The sequence below is a fragment of the Passer domesticus genome, chromosome 4 (assembly GCF_036417665.1).
Source record: "Passer domesticus isolate bPasDom1 chromosome 4, bPasDom1.hap1, whole genome shotgun sequence".
In the NCBI taxonomy this organism is placed as follows: Eukaryota; Metazoa; Chordata; class Aves; order Passeriformes; family Passeridae; genus Passer; species Passer domesticus.
In genome coordinates this window covers 31,666,245-31,683,536 of record NC_087477.1, presented here as the reverse complement: position 1 = coordinate 31,683,536, position 17,292 = coordinate 31,666,245, and the positions used below count along the sequence as shown (strand labels likewise).

Below are 17,292 nucleotides of genomic sequence, written 5' to 3'. Positions count from 1 at the left end.
TTCCATGTATTCAAGACATATTAAAAGACATTAAGTCCATAAACTTTACTGACCCTTTTCTGCTGCTTAGTTCATTAATGCTGAAATATATCAATCTAACAAATAAGTGGGTGATTACCTCTTGAAGAACCCTCTTCATTTTCAGAAGCAATGTCTTGACAGCCGTGCAGTCTTGCAGCATCAGTCTGAAGGGCAGAGACTCAATGCCTCCACCTTCTTCCAGACCAGCGAAAGGCCACTCCACAGATGGGCTGCCAGCCAGCTGGCTGACACGAGGGTACCTGGCTTCTCCTTGCTCCACCTCCTTCGACAGCTTCAAGGATAGATTCCTTGTGAGAGAAAACAGAAAGGTCAACACTAAAATATGAAAAAGAACTAATAATTTGGGGGGTGGTAATTCCTCTCAGCTTAAAGACACTTACACATTTGTTTTTAGAGACTGCTAGCATGAACAGCCTTTATAACATACATGTAGACACATGGTGCTAGCAATAAAATACACATTCATAAAAGGACCATATTCTACAGGAATTAAAACCGTGCTCTAGCTCACACCCTACAAAAGAAAGTTATTTTCTTAAAACAAAATATCCTACGGGCAAAACTTCTACAGGTCTATTTTATTTCAGTTGAGCTTTACAAAAAAATGAATCTGTCGTGCACTTTCAGAAGCTAAATCAAATCACAATCTTGCAGGTGCTTTCATTTAGAACTCAGAAAGAAAACTTTAAAAAAAAATACTCCCTTCTGGGCTGGCCCAGTGACATAAGATGAACCTACTATATTGTATAAAACAGAATATGGAATTTAATTAATCTGCACTGACTCTTAAGTTTAGTTACTACTAAAGCTATAAAAGCAGAACGTGAAACAAAACAAGTAAGTTGAGGGTGAGAATCCATTAAAGACACAGAAAGATTTTGATGGACTTTAAAGGTAATGAAACAGCATTATTTTGCTGCATAGCCACTCTCTTCCTTTAATATCAGAAAAAGTTATCTAACCATTTTTCCCATGATGAAGAACGTCATACTAAATTAACTCAGTGCAATTAAAGAAGCTAGCATATAAGCAGTGAAGAAAATCACAATTATTATTCATTTAAAATATTGTTCCAATTTTCTGTTCCATCTGAATTCTTATGCAACACAAAACTGACTCTGCCATAATTTGGAAGGACAAAGGACATTTTCCCACATAAGATTTTCCTTAGATTTGGTTTCATAGGATCCACAGACAAAACCAGATTCATGCCATTTCTTAAGACAAACAATTCCCACCATCATACTAAAACACCTAGAAATTAGGATACTATAACTATCTTTTATGGATCGTTCATTTTCATATTTTGATAGCTATGTAAATTGCAGTAAAAAGCCATGTTAGATCAAGCAATGTACCACAGAGATCACACACAACAGAGCCTCATGTTGGCCAATGGAACTAAAATTTCAGGCACTTCAAGACACATAAAACAACAAAAACTAGTCTATTTTAATTTTAAAATGCAATGAAACATCTTTGAGTGGAGCATTTTGCATCCCTTAAAATAAAAATATGGGGTGGATGGTAAAGTTGCTTTTGATTGAAGGATATTAAACCACTACTGTTTTATAGCCTTTAAACAAGACCCAGGCATAAATCACACAAAGAAAAAACAATTTATGAAACTGAAGTATCATAACATAGACCACTTTTAAAGGTTTATAAAAGAAGCCAAATTCGAGCTGTTGGAACCTACACTTGCGTAAGATGTATGTATCCAGAAAAGCACATTATTTAAATAAAGATGAAACAACAATGTTCTCTTTCTTCCCCACCCAGCACCTGCAGGCTAGAAGATGGATTATTCCTTAGAATATTCTGTACATTCACTTTGTAATTCTCACTGAAGTTTCATCTTCCTCATACTCCTCTACAGGCATCTATGTGGGTGCCATCCTGGCCCTGAGAAAGGACCAATTTAAGAAGTACTGGCTCCCAGGAGGAGTCTTTTACTGCCCATTGTCAGAGAGATGAACCTGGTATCACCAGCCATGCCCTGCTCCCCTGCGAGGAGAAAATCAGCAATATTGTTGGAAAACTATCCTCCCCTCTGGATACATCGTTTATGTAAAAGACATTGATGTACTGGAAATACAGCAATTCTGAATTTCAAATAAAGACAATATTTTCAGTTATTTCAGTGGGTTTCATGTTGCTATCACACTGCTCAACGCACAAAACTACCATCTTTTCGAACACAGAATCTTGCACTTAAGTATGAAAAGCACTGTAATAATATATTATTACAGTCTTTAAGAGTTTAAAATCTGACTGTTTCTTGAAAATGGTGACTCAGAGTTTGATGGTATACAGGAAACATTGAGATTATACAGTCCTTCCTGATAGTTCAGAGGTACTTTAACTGATCTGCAGCAGAAAAACTCTGCACTCTCTGATAAAAATCATTCTACTTGCTGCAGAAAAAAGAAGCTCATTTAAACTTCATTCCAGAAATAGTATTTCATCAAGTTCATTATTAACAGCATCTAGGTGGTCTGTTACATTATTATTACAGTAATCCACTGCAATTCATCTCAAAGCAGCAAGACATTTAGAAAGGGGGAAAAAACCCAATGGAATTCTTCCTAAATTACAAGTTTCCCTTCGTCAGTAAAACATCTCAGCCTCTGAAGCTGGAGTAGAGCTGGTTCCTTGACAGGTAGTGCAGGAGCTCCTTACAGATGGCCAGACCCCTCCATCTTCCTAACATGCATTCATTGTAATAAAAACATTTCACAGGCAAATATTATCTATGACAAATTTCTTAGGCCCTTGGAAAAAAGCCTACAAAGGTCTATTTTAATGACCAAAGCAATGTATTTCCTGTAAGTGACAACATTAACTACATAATATTATCAACATACAGTATTTCAGAAAGGTAATTTGGCCACTTTTAAATACATGGCTATGGCCTGAGCTCTAAATTCACCTGTCATATAGTCAGGCTAAGTTCCTACTTTAACAAAACCACACCTGAAAATGTTCTGAGCACTGGAAGTCAGTTTTAAAATGCTTCTGAAATGCCTTGACCCAACCCTGTTACCACTCTTCCCAATGATTCCCTGGCATGGTCTGGTTGTCACTACAGGTAAATTGGATGGTTCCCCTCCATTCTGGAGGATGTCAGTGGTGGAGATGTGCACTGAAATACCATCCCATACAAAGGTCACCTCAAATCCCTGAGCACTGCAATGGAGCCATGAATGACAACAGAGAAAAGGACACATATCCACTGAGCACCACAAATCTACTCCCTCATTTCTAATTGATACAAAGAATTAGAAGCTGCAATATCCACAGTCAGTAAAATGGTATTGCCATTAGGGCAGATTTCTATTTCAAAAGCCGTCTTTATTGAAATAGTATGCTAGCATTAAAATAATCAATCAGTAGCTTTCAGCATTTAATAGCCTCCATCAATCCAATGTAACTGCATGTTAACTGAGTAAGAGACACAGTTGTGCAGATCCTTTGAAAGCTCCTTTTCCCTAGGAAGCTAGAACAAACCCAATTTTCTTATACTAAAGAATTCCTAAAGGGTTTTATTTTTAAGAAAACATGGGGAAAAATGGAAAATAAAAGAGAGGAAAAAGGAAGGAAGAAAAAAAAAAAAGAAAGGGGACCCAAAGACATGGATTTGCATCTTGAGCTTGTTTAAGTCATTCTTCCCTTCTTACTGATCCTCAGATCAATGATTTTAAGAGCTTATGGTAATTTGAACCTCACTTACATAAAGATCCGCAGATTATGTGGACTTTAATCTTTTTAGTTTTCATCAGCAGTGCTCAAGATGTTGCTAAATCAGAATTAGCCTAAACTAATACAATTGGTTCCCCTGAGTCTGCTTCTCTTGATATCAGCTTAACAGAGGAGAACCCATGTAACACTGTTGGCATGAGGAAGGCTCTGAAAGCTGAGCAAAAGACCCCAGACTACATGAGAAGAGCTGAACACACCTTCTTTCCTCCCTGAGGTATTATCTTCTAAAGCAGGGTCTTAGAAAAACCCTTAAATCTCTAATTTGCAGTATTTAAGTGTGCAGCTGTGTGTGTATATACATTCATAAAGATAACATGTATATACACACATGAATTTTTATAGCTCTGTGTGTGCATATATACACATATGTGTATATATATATGTAGTTGTACATATATATATATGTATTTTTATGTGTTTATATATAAGTATATGTATGACATAAGTCATACATATACTTATATATAAACACATAAAAATTTGATCTTGGTAAGTTTGTCAAAAATGATCAAGTAGTTCTTATTTGTCCATATCTTGGCCCAATCTTTTACATTAGAAGAAAGATGTTTCATATGGAGGTTATGTTCTGAAATCCTATTTCATATTAATCTTGAAAGAAATATGGATTGAAGGCTTTCTCCCATCCAGAATTTTCTTTTTCCTCACTAACAGTAAATAGGTTTTCCTCCTTCAGAGAATTAACTAATTACTATTCTGATAAACAGCCCTCAGCTGGACCATGTAAGACATGTAAGAACGATTGCTTCTGCTTTTTAGAGGAAAGGCTGCCTACCTCAAATACTTCCAAAATTCAGCTGGAAGCATTCTGTAGCTCTCCTAAAATGAAGTAGATTACCCATGAAACCCTACTATCATTCCATATTGAATCTTAATCTGTGAGTGATTTCCTACTAACCTCATCTAGTGAAGAAACATGTTGTATCCCTAACAATCCACAACTGAAACACAGGGGACATATTGTGGAAAAAAACAAAGCACTCTCACCACATCTAGCAGCATTAAGGCACAGACTTCAAAAAGCATGTTCCTAAATACTACAATGAACATATAAAATAATGTCCTGCTAGGTGCCTAAATGTTCTCAAGACCTAGTCAGGGAGGATAAAAAAATGGCAAGCTCCTCCCTCAGTTCTGAAAATACACGCTTTGCAACACTAAGGTAAAAACCTAACCAGAACTTAAACAGTTGGCTAATTACCCATATTAGCATTCTTTGGCATCAAAATTTCTACCTCTCTCTGTCTCACACAATTTCTCAACATGGCCTCTGTTCTAACAGAAACTGCTTCAGAAGTTGTAGGGATAAGATCTCAGAATCTTGTACATCAGTGTGTCATAGGGTACACGTTGTTTACCATTTTACATCTTTTAGAGGTGTGGATCCTCTATTGATGCTATGATTTTTCAAGGTCAGCCTTTCAGAGAAACGATGTCCAGCATCTGTCACTATCAAACTCTCCACCCACACACAAGTGTGCACACAAACTCTAATGGTCAGTGCTACTCTAAGTTAAGAGACTGTCACTTTTTCCATTAAAACTGCTTTTCTTTCCAAGGTTTATATCACAGTCATAAAGACATCCTTCGGGCTAGAACGTGGTGATCAAACTATACAGAATAGAATTTTTTTAAAAAAAGGTTTAAAACAATTTTTAAAAGCCCTCCATCTTCCAGCTGCTGCTAAAGTACAGCTCTTAAGGGCCTGTCAAGCATTTCTTTCCTTTCTCTAAACTCCACAGGAGTTAAGAGCTCTGTTTATATCCCCTGATCTAGCACACAACACTTCAAACTTCAACCCTTCTCTTCCTCCTGGAACCTATTAGGAAAAATTAAATGTAAAAAAATAGAATAAGATAATGTAATGAATAATCAGATAATGTTAAAAAATAGCTACTTGGAAAAGACCAGTGGGGTCTTTTCACTTTCAAATAGTAACAGTGCAGTAGTAAGTAAAGCAGCAAAGACAAACCAGCAAAAGTAAATGAGGCTGACTTGACACTGAGACTTTGGTAGCTCCAGTCTTTTTAAATTCTCTCCACTCCCTGAAAAAAACAAAGCCAGCAGGAGACCATTCTTGAAACCATTTTATAATTATTAATTAACACTATGTCTTTGTTCAGGACATCAAAAATAAATAACTTTTGCCTATTCCTGTCCATGACAGGGGAGTTGGAACTAGATGATCTTTACGCTCTCTTCCAACCCTGTGATTCTTTTATTTGGACAAAGGATACATCTCCCTGCAGACATTGCAGTGTTGGTAAAAACTACACACTTCTGACTGGATGCTGCCTCAGTACAGACTAAAGCTGAAGACACCTGGTGTTCTCTGAGTCTCACTCCAAATGCACTCCACACAACAGATCACCTCCACTGACCTGGGACTAGAACCACAACATTTTGATCCAATCTATTAACAACAGGCATTGAAACGTGTCCAGAAAACTTGACACTGTTGGAGGAAATGGGAAAAAATGAGGGGCAAATCCGTTTTGTCACTGTCACCTTCTAGATCAGAACAAAATTTCTCTTCACCTTTGCTCTAAATGCTTCAGTCTTTCCTTTAGAAAATGTGCAGATGCAACATTAAACTTTAAAGCTTTTACTAGGTTAAAAAAAAACCTCTGTAAAATCACAAAGGATACTGGATTTGATGTCTGCCTTCCAAGAAGCACAAGTAGTACACTCCTTTCATTCAGTTACCAAACTGGGTTTCATTACTTAAAAACAGATTGTCAAATGCTTCCTACTATATGTAGTATTTTTTGCTATCAAAACTTTATGAAATCCTGATCAAAATTATGTGCATTTTAAATGAAAGAAGAAAAAGGCAAGCAATTTTCTGTGCTCAATAAAAAGGTACTGAACTGTTAGTACAGGCTTTAGTGGAAAGATAGGTATGCTAAAAGGAAAGGTTATATTTGCTTAGTGCCAAGTAGAAGTCACAGACATGAGTAAGACCAACAAAGATGGACTTCCAGTGAGACCAGAAATCAAGTGGAAAATTCATGTACTTTTTAAAGGAGACAAGCCACTAACTTCAAACCTGTCTGAATTTGTGTTTAAATACCTGGGAAGCACCTAATCATATTATTACTGCCTAACCCAAGATATTATCTTTTGATGGCTATTAAGCATTAAAAACACTTCTGTGGAGCAAGCAAACAATTCATTATAGCTTGTGTTGGCCAAGAGGTTCATTGAGATGCATAACAGATTTTAAAAAGGTCCAATTAATATTTACTAAAATATCTTCAGCATTCTGCTGATTTTCCCTGTATCCTGCCTGTCTTCCCCTCATCAGGTGACTCAGGGAACTCTTCCTGGACTGGGTTCACTTGTAGAAATGTTTAAGTATCTGATCCTGCCAGGGCTTAAAACCAGATACAGACACCTAAATAATCATCCTACAGGTTATCATGCTACAGCCACACACATTCCTCCATTAGCAAAAATGTACATGTCTACAGGATTAGATGGCAGAGACTCAGAAAAAGAATAAAATGTCAGAGGAGCTGAGCAGTTAAGGGATGCCCTGTACAACAATTAGGTAGTTACAACTGTGTGGGTGCTCAGGAAAGTCCAACTAGTAACTAAAATTTAGCATTAACTATATTTTCATATAATGAAATATAAAGTCAGTAATAGAACATTATCTCCAAAATACTCACTAATTACAAACACAGCTTTCTGAGTGATGATACCTTTCAATACTCTTCAATAGAGCCAACACAACGTACTTTTATTTTGGTGAAAATATCTGATAAACCAATGTATCCCTTCTCCCTTCCCTCTAGCAGTTTTACAATATGGAGTAGAAAACTGTTGCATCTAAATTCAGAGGATACCATCCACCTATGGTATGTAGCAAACTTTATAAATATGTCAGGAGGAAACTGCAACTTTAAAACCTGTCCTTTTTCCTTATCACATACAACAGTTGGAAACTAATGTTAACATTAAAAGAGCTTTTATGTTAAATCCTCTTTTATGACCAATAACTGAAATCATGTAATGGATTCAGGAACATAATTTATAAAGAAATCCAGATCATGTATGTAACTACATATCCATTCCTGAAGATACCTATCTACAAGTGGGTTTTTTTTTCAAGGTTATATTGTATTCTTCTTAAAAGTTTTGGGGAACATTATGGAAGTGTGATCCACACAAAAGTAACAAAACTACACAAGAATTCCAGCACCAGTGCTGGTTTATTGCTTTAGTGAAAACAGCTCACACTCCATCATCTTAAAATACAAGAGTCTGAGAGCTTCACGAGCACAAAGATTTCTGAGGAACCACTCACCTTCCAAAGGCTCAAAATCTATCCTCCTCTCCTGAACACTGCACAGCTCCAGACACCAACTTACAAAAAGTGCCCCTAGCACAAACAGAGGCCAATAACTCAAGAAAAATCCCCAGCTACATACTGAAAGCCTATACATTGTGGGACCCATCGTGTTGCTTTCTTAAGAGTGTCCTGTCAAGCAACCAGAGCTCTTAAATTAACACAGAATGGTTTCACTTACAAGGCAGGTGTTTGCAATGTCTGCACTTGGAACCTAATTAGTGAAACTAAAGCCTTGCAACAGCACACGCTCCATTTTTTAAACAAAGGCATTAGAGACCAAACAAAAAGAAAGCAATAAACTAATTAATGTGTAAATTAACCTAATTGCTTTGTTCTCACATCATGTTATCAATCACTAAGTGCCACAGCAGAAACTTGTTATTTTATCATCTGGTGAAATTAGCCCGCCTACAGGCGATTTCTTTGACTTTGCCAGTATGGTCCTTCAGAGTTTTTATTTTTGATTGTAAATAACTCATTAAAAATAATCAGAATATTAAATTTCATTTGACTAGAGCACTGCAGTAGTGCTTCCATACTGTTATTTTACAGAAGAAAACATTTCTTGTCCTTCCTCTCCCCCATAATGTGGCCTGCTGTGAAAAAGGAAATCTAATGACTTGTCAAACTGAGGCCAGAGCCAGATGAAAAAGACAATGGTTTTTGATTTCCTTGACTATGAGGGACCCAAGCTCAGATCTCTGAATCACACTGAAAATATCTCTAAGTATTTATTTGTACACCAGCACAGAGGAGGAAATAAGCATGCTAAAACTTCAATACTACCTCAGCATTTCATGCTTGCAATATTTTTGTTTTGATGCAACACTGCTTGTCAGGTAAAGTGCCTACAAACCATGGACCATCAAGAAGCCTCATTCTCTCTGCAAGGCCTCCTGTCTCTCTTCACTTTGAGGGCATCAGGTCTACTGCCTTTTAACACTGGGTTTTGAGACTGTCATATTAAAATCCAATGCTTATTGCAGCTGTTTACTCTCTGGTTGCTACATTCTCTAGTTTGGGGACTTTGCTTGAATTACCTGAATACATGGGGCTACTACAGCAGCTTCTAATTTACAGAGCCAGTCTGCAGTTTAAGACTGAGAATAACATGAAGAGCAATATTGTGCAAAACTATGCAAGTTTAGAAAAGCTGCACCTCACTGAAAACATACAGCCCATGATTTGAGTTTGATGTCTGATCTTTACACTGCACATTTTCAAATTTTAAGCAGTAAATTACAGTTATATTTGGAACACAATTTCTCTTAATTTAACATTACTGCGATAACTTGTGCCATTAATTTATTAAAGCTTGCAACAAATATGATAATGAAAAAACACACTTATAAAAGTTGCTGTAAGGAAGTTATTAAAAATTTAGTATGATTATTAATTTATAATAGAATTTGTAGCATTTCTTCTGTGAAACCCTAAATGTACATTACATAATTGCATAATTAATACTTTCAGTTACTGATTTTGCCAGGAAAGCAGCCCTAATAATTATTGGAGTGAATGTTAAAGTTTGCTGTCTGTACATCAACTTATACAGATTAAAACTGGACTTGCCAACTCATTTATTTTCAAGGCATCTCACAGTATGACTCCAGCTTTTGGAATAAATTCCATTTTTAAAAATAAAATGCACAAAATGTCAATTTCTGGCCAGATAGAGCATGGCATTTTGATCTAAGCTCACCCTATAGATTTTGGATGCAGAAGACAAAGCACTCAAAAGATACATCCGTGCACATACAGACATTGTACAATCTTTGATGTTGAATACTGCTTGACTTATGAGTCTGAACCTTCTGTGGCAAGGCCATTCCCTGCCTGTGCTTTCAGGGACCAGAGATCCATCAGCCACTTGGACTGTCATTCATATTACTGGCCAGGCTGCTGTTGCCTAAATCTGACAGAGTAAACCTGAGGAACAACCTAGGATGTGAGTGTATTAAAAGGAAATATGTTGTAAAACTACACATTGGACACAGACAGACAAGAAAAGAAGAGCCACAACCCATGGTCAAGCAATAAAGGAAGGATGAACAAGAAAGTTGCCTGCTATTATCTGAATGCTGTGGGTTTTTTCTTTATTTGACTTGAGTCACTTTTTCTTTTTTTGTGGGTGTTTTTTGTTGTTGTTTTGTTTTTGGTTTTTTTTCATTTAGGGCTTGTTTTTTGGGTTTGAACACACAATGAAACATTTTGAGGACAACTGTGGAATCACAGATTGATTTGGGCTGTAAGAAAAATTAGAAGTCATCTACTCCAATCCCCCTACAACGTGCAGGAACATCTTCAACCAGATGAGGCTGCTCAGAGCCCCACCCAGCCTGACCTTGAATGTTTCCGTTCCAGGGATGGGACATCCACCACCTCTCCAGGCAGCTGTTCCAGTGCCTCACCACCCTCTTCTAAAACACTCCTTCCTTCTCGTATTACATCTTGTCCTATCACAAAAAGTTGTGATCCTGCTAAAAAGTCTGCCCCACTCTTATTACAGGAACTCTTGATGTTACAAATAATAGATAAACCAGTAGCAATCACTTATAGAACACAGTTCTTAGGCGGCCCCAAAAATCCAAAATCCAAAGACGTCCTTTCATCTGCATCAAACCAGTTATAAAAATTTTTACCACATAACTAAAGTTCTTCTTACTGGTTGTAACAGCAAGTTGATGGAAAGTGTGATCAAATCTTCAGACAGGAAAGAGGGCACTGAAGTCCTATGGAATGCAGAATGCATATTTTTAGTCACTTCTTCGAGTGGCCAGGAATTGTTCATATTCCTCTGAGGCAATATTGGAGAGTAGGGATATCTGTCCTTGATATTTTTTATTCCATCTCACTTGGTTGGTCTACTAGGGTACCTACAGCCTGTGTACCTGCATCTGCCACACTTAACATCTGGCAGCAACCTCTCAAAACTGCTAAGGAGCTGTTCCCACAAAGGAAGAAGATTCTCTCCTTACACACACCCCCAACAAGCCTCCAGCTTTCCCCTGAAAGGTTCCATGCAGGCAGCACAATAAACTCACATAACTAAGCACGGTGAAACTACATTGACAACGGGGTGATTGACCATCAGGTAGTATGAGGGTTTCAACACAACTCCAAGCATAATCTATAAGCTTTTCTCCATCCCAACAGGACTACTCTCCATCTTTTGCTGAAATACATTTTCAGCTTGTCCAGGGTCATACAGCAAAACAATAAGTTTGCCAGCAAAACTTAGCAGCAGAGAATTAAATAAATAAGCTTTCCCTTAGAGACATTTTTATTAGTTCTAGAAGCAGCATTTTGAAATTTTAGTGTCATTTTTCAGACTAAATGAACCCTGATGGGCTGAAGCCGGCATTTCTTCTACACAACATCATTTATCAAGTTTTTTTGTTTCATTTTCAAGAACAAGTGCAATGTTGGAAAAAGACAAACAGAAATGCCTAGATGAGAGCACAGATTAAACAAAAATCTATTCTAAATTACTAATTACTTTTATAAGACAGAAAATACAGTAAAAAATAATTAACCTATTGCAGATTGTTTTTGATTGAATAAAGGCTGTCACAAGAATAACTCAGAGATGAGTGAAGCAAGTCATTTAAATGCAGGCAAAAGCCATAAGTTAGAGGACTAACACTTTTATCCATGTGTCAGAAAACAGAGATAAAATAGTCAGAGCCTCCTGGACCTCTGATTGGCATTTTTAAAACTCTCAGTGAAAGGTAGGAGGTCTTTTTACTCCTCCTCCTCCTCAGGATAAGCTAGTGGAGTTTTTGACATGGAAAACTTCCATGGTACAAGCCATGTTCTCTTGCAATAATGAAGAGGAGAGAAAATGTGGAAATATAAAGCTGATGCAACAGGAGTATTAACTTCATTTTTAGAACAAATGAAGTGAGGATAACCAAAGAAATAACTGCAATTCTCACGCCTTTAAGTGAAAGAGGAGACTTTGCCTTTTCCAAACTGTGATCGGCTCACTACCAACAGGGAGGAACCCTGTGGATCCTACAAGGACAATTAACTTACACAAGAATAAATGATCATCTCTTCAGAACACGAGCCAGAGAATTCACTTGCATATTTATTGCAGACACTGCAGTATCAATACAACTGTTGAGGCAACCACTGAAACAAATAAAAGTTGTAAGGAAGAAAGTTTTAGATGGTGTACCTTCATTAGCCTCTACCACTCTTTGTTTTCATCCTGCTTGGCTGATTGAGACAACCAGTAATGTTATTTGTGTAGACAACATTTTTCCCCACAGCATCATCTAAAACAATAGGCTGAGCATTCTATTCTTAATTACTTTATTTTCAATTGTTTGTGTGCTATAAGTTTTTTAGAAAAAAGAGTCTGGCATTTTAATTGGCTTTAAACTCCACTACATCAACACTCAGTGGGAAACTACAGTTGTAAATGGCAAGGAATAAGAGAAGTGATAAAATAGCAATTCCACATCTTTACTGATGTGTTTACACCTGTCTCTTTATATCTATCTTCATCACTGAAATCTCTGCAAGTTTGGAAAATACATACATTCTTTTATTTAAAAAATTCCAGGAATTTAACCATCTAAACCAAACCACAAGTGCTTTTGTTTATAGCCCATAAGATTATCAACAGAATCAGGTGCAAAATGAGTATTAGAGATGGTAGCTGGAAGTTCTGTCATTTTGTATCTATACATGCTCCCTCTTTTATTCTTGATATTGACAGCAAAAACAAAGCCCTGGATAAGTGCACTGCTCATTTCAGGCACATAATTTAAAAGACATAAACCTATTTGCCACTGAAATACAAATTTCTCTTTCTAAACTAGGAAAAATCTCTTCAAGTTTTTGAATAGCACACTGTCCAGTTTAAGAGAGGAAATTTAAAGGCATCAATTACAAATAACACCTGGGGCTACTGCTCTTATATGAGAAATATTTGCCATCTTAATAACATAACATAGGCAAGAATTCTTCTTTATATCATTGCTTAAGTTGGCACATTTTATCATCACACTAAACTATTCCTTGAATATGAAAAGAAAGTACTGAGCTTCTCATTAGCGCTACTGGCTACAGAGGCAATAATTTTAAGGCAGTCCTACATCCAAATGCTGTAATAACACATAAAATATTTCTTGAGAAGTTTTTAGAGAGGAAGAAAAATAATATAGAGTGAACATATAAGGAGGTACTGTTGAAGGACATCCTCTTCCCAGCCTGGGGGACACTACTTCACCTATGTTCCTGCAGTCTATCTCCGTGCATGTTCCAGCTAAGAATGAGATCAAAAGCAATTTCCTATTCTGCTGAGGCATTTCAGAGCTTGTCAAACTATTTGTGCAACTTCTGCTGTGGTCTCTCCTGACTTTCTCCACTGAATTTCAAATTTCAACATCTAAGTGGGAAAAAAAGTCCATTTTCAGGTAACTTGCTGTCAGTATTTGAGTGACAAAGCAGAGTTTAAAAGGGGAACTTTTGAAAAAAGTCTTCTATTAGAAAAACTGAAGAGTAGGGGCAGCTCTTGCACTGGGATCTGTAGGGCCCATCACTACCAGAACAGGTCAGCTTGGTCAAGTGCTGCTCAATCATTTACCCTGGTGTTAAAGGCACAATGGACCTGCCAAACACCAAACCCAGCACTGCAGAACATCACAACCAGAAGTATATTTTGCCTCCCTCTGTTTCGTAGCTGTAGAAATCAGGATGAAGTTTTAGATACATACAAGGAGCTCCATGTAGTAGGATGCTGGTCTCTACCTAGTGTGACAAAGGCTACTGCTGATGAAGGGAACATTTTAGATGAAAAAACAACTTTCACTTATGATGTGAAGGTGTGAATGTTATCCAAATTATCTCACTGGATTTACTGCATGAGGTAATTAATGCTGCTTCTTGACTGATCCAAGATTCCTGGCAGAGGTGTACAAACTGCACTTAGGTAGTAGGGGAGAGTGGGAGGAAGCTCTCAGCCACAGAATCGATGCAGGGGCTCAGGTGAAAACAGGCACAACAAGTGAAAAAGGACATATAATAAAAAATACTCCCTTGCTCAAGGACTTGTGTGTGAAAGCAGAGGGTATAAAAGAAAAATTATCACCTCATTTTGTGCTGCTAATCCCCCAAACTATCCTTCCAAACACATTCCAGTAATGCCAGACAGATGGCAAAGAGTGATTTCAGTTCCAGATGAAGACACCTGGCTAAAAACCTTATTATTAGTTTCCTTGATTCTACCAAAGACATTCAAGAACAATTTTCCTTGCTACTGTTTTCTAACATTTCTTTATACTTCCCCCATTGCTTGCAAGTGACAACACCTTGCAAATGGGCAAAGAGGTTTCTGCATTGCAACTCATTTGGGCAATACAGTCATAAGAAAACATAAATATTGTTTGAAGATCTAAATGACATTTTTTCCTTCTCTTTAGAGAGGACTGCTTGGAAGCAAAGAAGGGCAAAAAAGAGTATTTTTTCACTGCCTGAATGCAAAAAACAGGAAATCCTACTTCTGTTTTGGATATTCTTTCCAAACTTATTGCTCTGTTTTGAAAATCCTACCAAGCATCAAAGCCCAAGAGCCACACCAGATTACCAATCCACTACTCATCACTGTTTCCTAGTAGCAATAATGATTGGAAAGACAAATAAACATCAAGACAGTCATTTCATAAGGAAGTGAAGCTGAAATAAAACATTCACTGAAACACTAGTAAATAAATAAATACAATATGAACCAGTTCTAGAAGAGAAAAATCAATAACTGAGTATGAAATTTACAGTAAGAGCAATTTGACATAGAGAATGACAGCTCTAAAGAGCAACAGGAAGAAAGTGTAAACATGTACAGTATCTGGATGCCCAGTGATGAGAGGCATCTGTGCCTTACTTTATCACCCAGGACAAGCCAAAATCCAGAAAGAGAGAATGACAACCCTGTTTTACAAACTACACGTCCCAGTCCCGCAATCGAAGAACATGTAAGTGACAGGACAAAGGAGACTAAATACAGGTCTTTTAAGTTCCACTTCAGTTTTGCATCACCTGCGATATTATACAGCTCCAAGCAGACTGATTAAGAACTACGAGGTAAGCATACAGTGGCAGGCAAGTCCTGACTGACAGCCAAGAATCATTGTCACTCACACACAGATGAAAATCTCAAGCATAGATTATATCTTTCATCAAAATTGACTTAAGCAAGGTCATATTTGAACCCCAGCTGGCACCCAAGCAACATGCTTAAACGCCCACCAGTGAGGCAGCGGAGATAATCAAAGAGTCCAAGTGAAAAAACACTTGTGGGTTGAGCTAAAGACAGTTGAATAGGTAAAGCAAGAACTGTGCACGCAAGCAAAGCAAAACAAAGCAAGGAATTCATTCACTGCTTCCCACGGGCAGGCTTCCCATGTTGAGCCATTCCCAGGAGAGCAGGGTTCCATCACATATAAGGGTGACTTGGGAAGCAAAACACCATCACTCCAAACATCTCCACTTCCTCCTTCTTCTCCCATCTTCATATGCTGAGCAGATGCCACACGGTCTGGGGCATCCCCTTGGTCAGCTGGGGTCACCTGTCCTGGCTGTGTCCCCTCCCAGCTCCTAGTGCACCCTCACACCCTTTTCCTGCACAAATCTAAATATAGCCCCAAACCAGCAACTTAGGGGGGAAAAAAAAAACCAAAAAAAAACAACTCTACCCCAGCCAAAACCAGCACAAGAACTTCTATATCAGATCTCGAAACAAAAACCAAAGCATTTCAATGAGCAACAAGTTAATCTGTAAAAACTCTTTAACAGAAATTATACACATTTCTGCCCCAGTTGTATTTGGGCATAAACAGAAGAAACAAGAGGAGAGGTAAACTGCCATTTTAACACCTTTTCCTTAACAAAAAAAAAAAAAGATCCTGATGAGATCATGAAATTCAGCACTAATTTATCCAGATTTATTACTTTCAAGAAACCATCACTCTCAGATTTATCTGATTTCACACTATCTAGAGTGGTTGCAAAACATACTAGCTTTAGTTTAGAAAACAAAATTAAAAATAGACTTAAAATTTGGCATGACTGGTTCCTTCTCTGATGTTCCTTTGTTGCAATTTTTTTCAAATTACAGCCATGACATTAATCTTCTAAGTACAGTATTTTTAGCTCATATCTAGAAATATTTAGTCCTTTTTGAAAATTTATTTTATTTAAATCCACTCCTACATAGTAGAAATAAAATGATGGAATACATGTTACACATCATTCTTGCACATGGGGCAAAATGAAGAAGTAGCTGCTCAGCTGAGAAGATTTTTTTATTATAGAAATAATATGGGGACAGAAAAGAAGAAATACATATGTAAGACAAAATATGCTGAGTAGAAAGGGACTCACAAGATTCATCCAGTCCAGTGTCTGGCTCTCCATAAGACCATCCCAAATAATCTTAGAAATTTCAAACATTACCTTATTGCTGCTGCAATTCTAATTGTATGATCAGTAAAATATTTTAATCAGATGAAGAAGTTAAAGATTCTCTGCCACACAGTGTTCCTTTACAGACCTGACATTTACACCTATCTGTTTATATCCTTGTAGGAAAGTGCATAAAAGCAATAGGTGAATCAAGTCACTCTATACAATCTCATTTGGAATAAAATCCAACTATTTATTTCACTTAATGTGAAAATCCTTTCTAACCATTAATGTTTTCATAACGAGTTCAGTCTTCACTGTCAGAAAATTTTAAAGCCCAGAGGGAACTTTAGAAGCATAAACAGGATTAAGATTTCTTGTTGCTTTTTATATAACGCATTTCATACCCCAGGATGAAAAATCTTTGTGTATGAACGTTCCCATAAGCCTTTTCCAATGCAGATGCTTTTCTTTTTTATCTCAAAACACAAAGTATAAATAGCAATGACAGAGTTTCAGCCTTCATGTTGTTAGTTTATAAAATAAATATTAAAGATCACATAAAGGGACACTTCCCATTATAATAATGTACAGCAGACAGCAGGCTTTGGTTCACTCCCTATGGAAAATGTGCCACACATGCTCTTCTCTATAAAGTACATAGCTGAAATATTCAAATTGTGAAACCTTTGTTCCTGCAT

The 17,292-nt window shown here is 37.1% G+C and overlaps 1 protein-coding gene across 10 annotated transcripts in view; it reads right to left on the bottom strand.

The window, feature by feature from the left end:
- CCSER1 (coiled-coil serine rich protein 1) overlaps positions 1-17,292 on the bottom strand; it is a 621,761-nt gene that overhangs the window by 361,155 nt on the left and 243,314 nt on the right. For all 10 annotated transcript variants that reach the window (XM_064416942.1, XM_064416939.1, XM_064416938.1 and 7 more), the window contains one exon: positions 119-329. In XM_064416942.1, the coding sequence (XP_064273012.1) occupies positions 119-329 (211 nt within the window). The remainder of the gene's footprint in view (positions 1-118; positions 330-17,292) is intronic.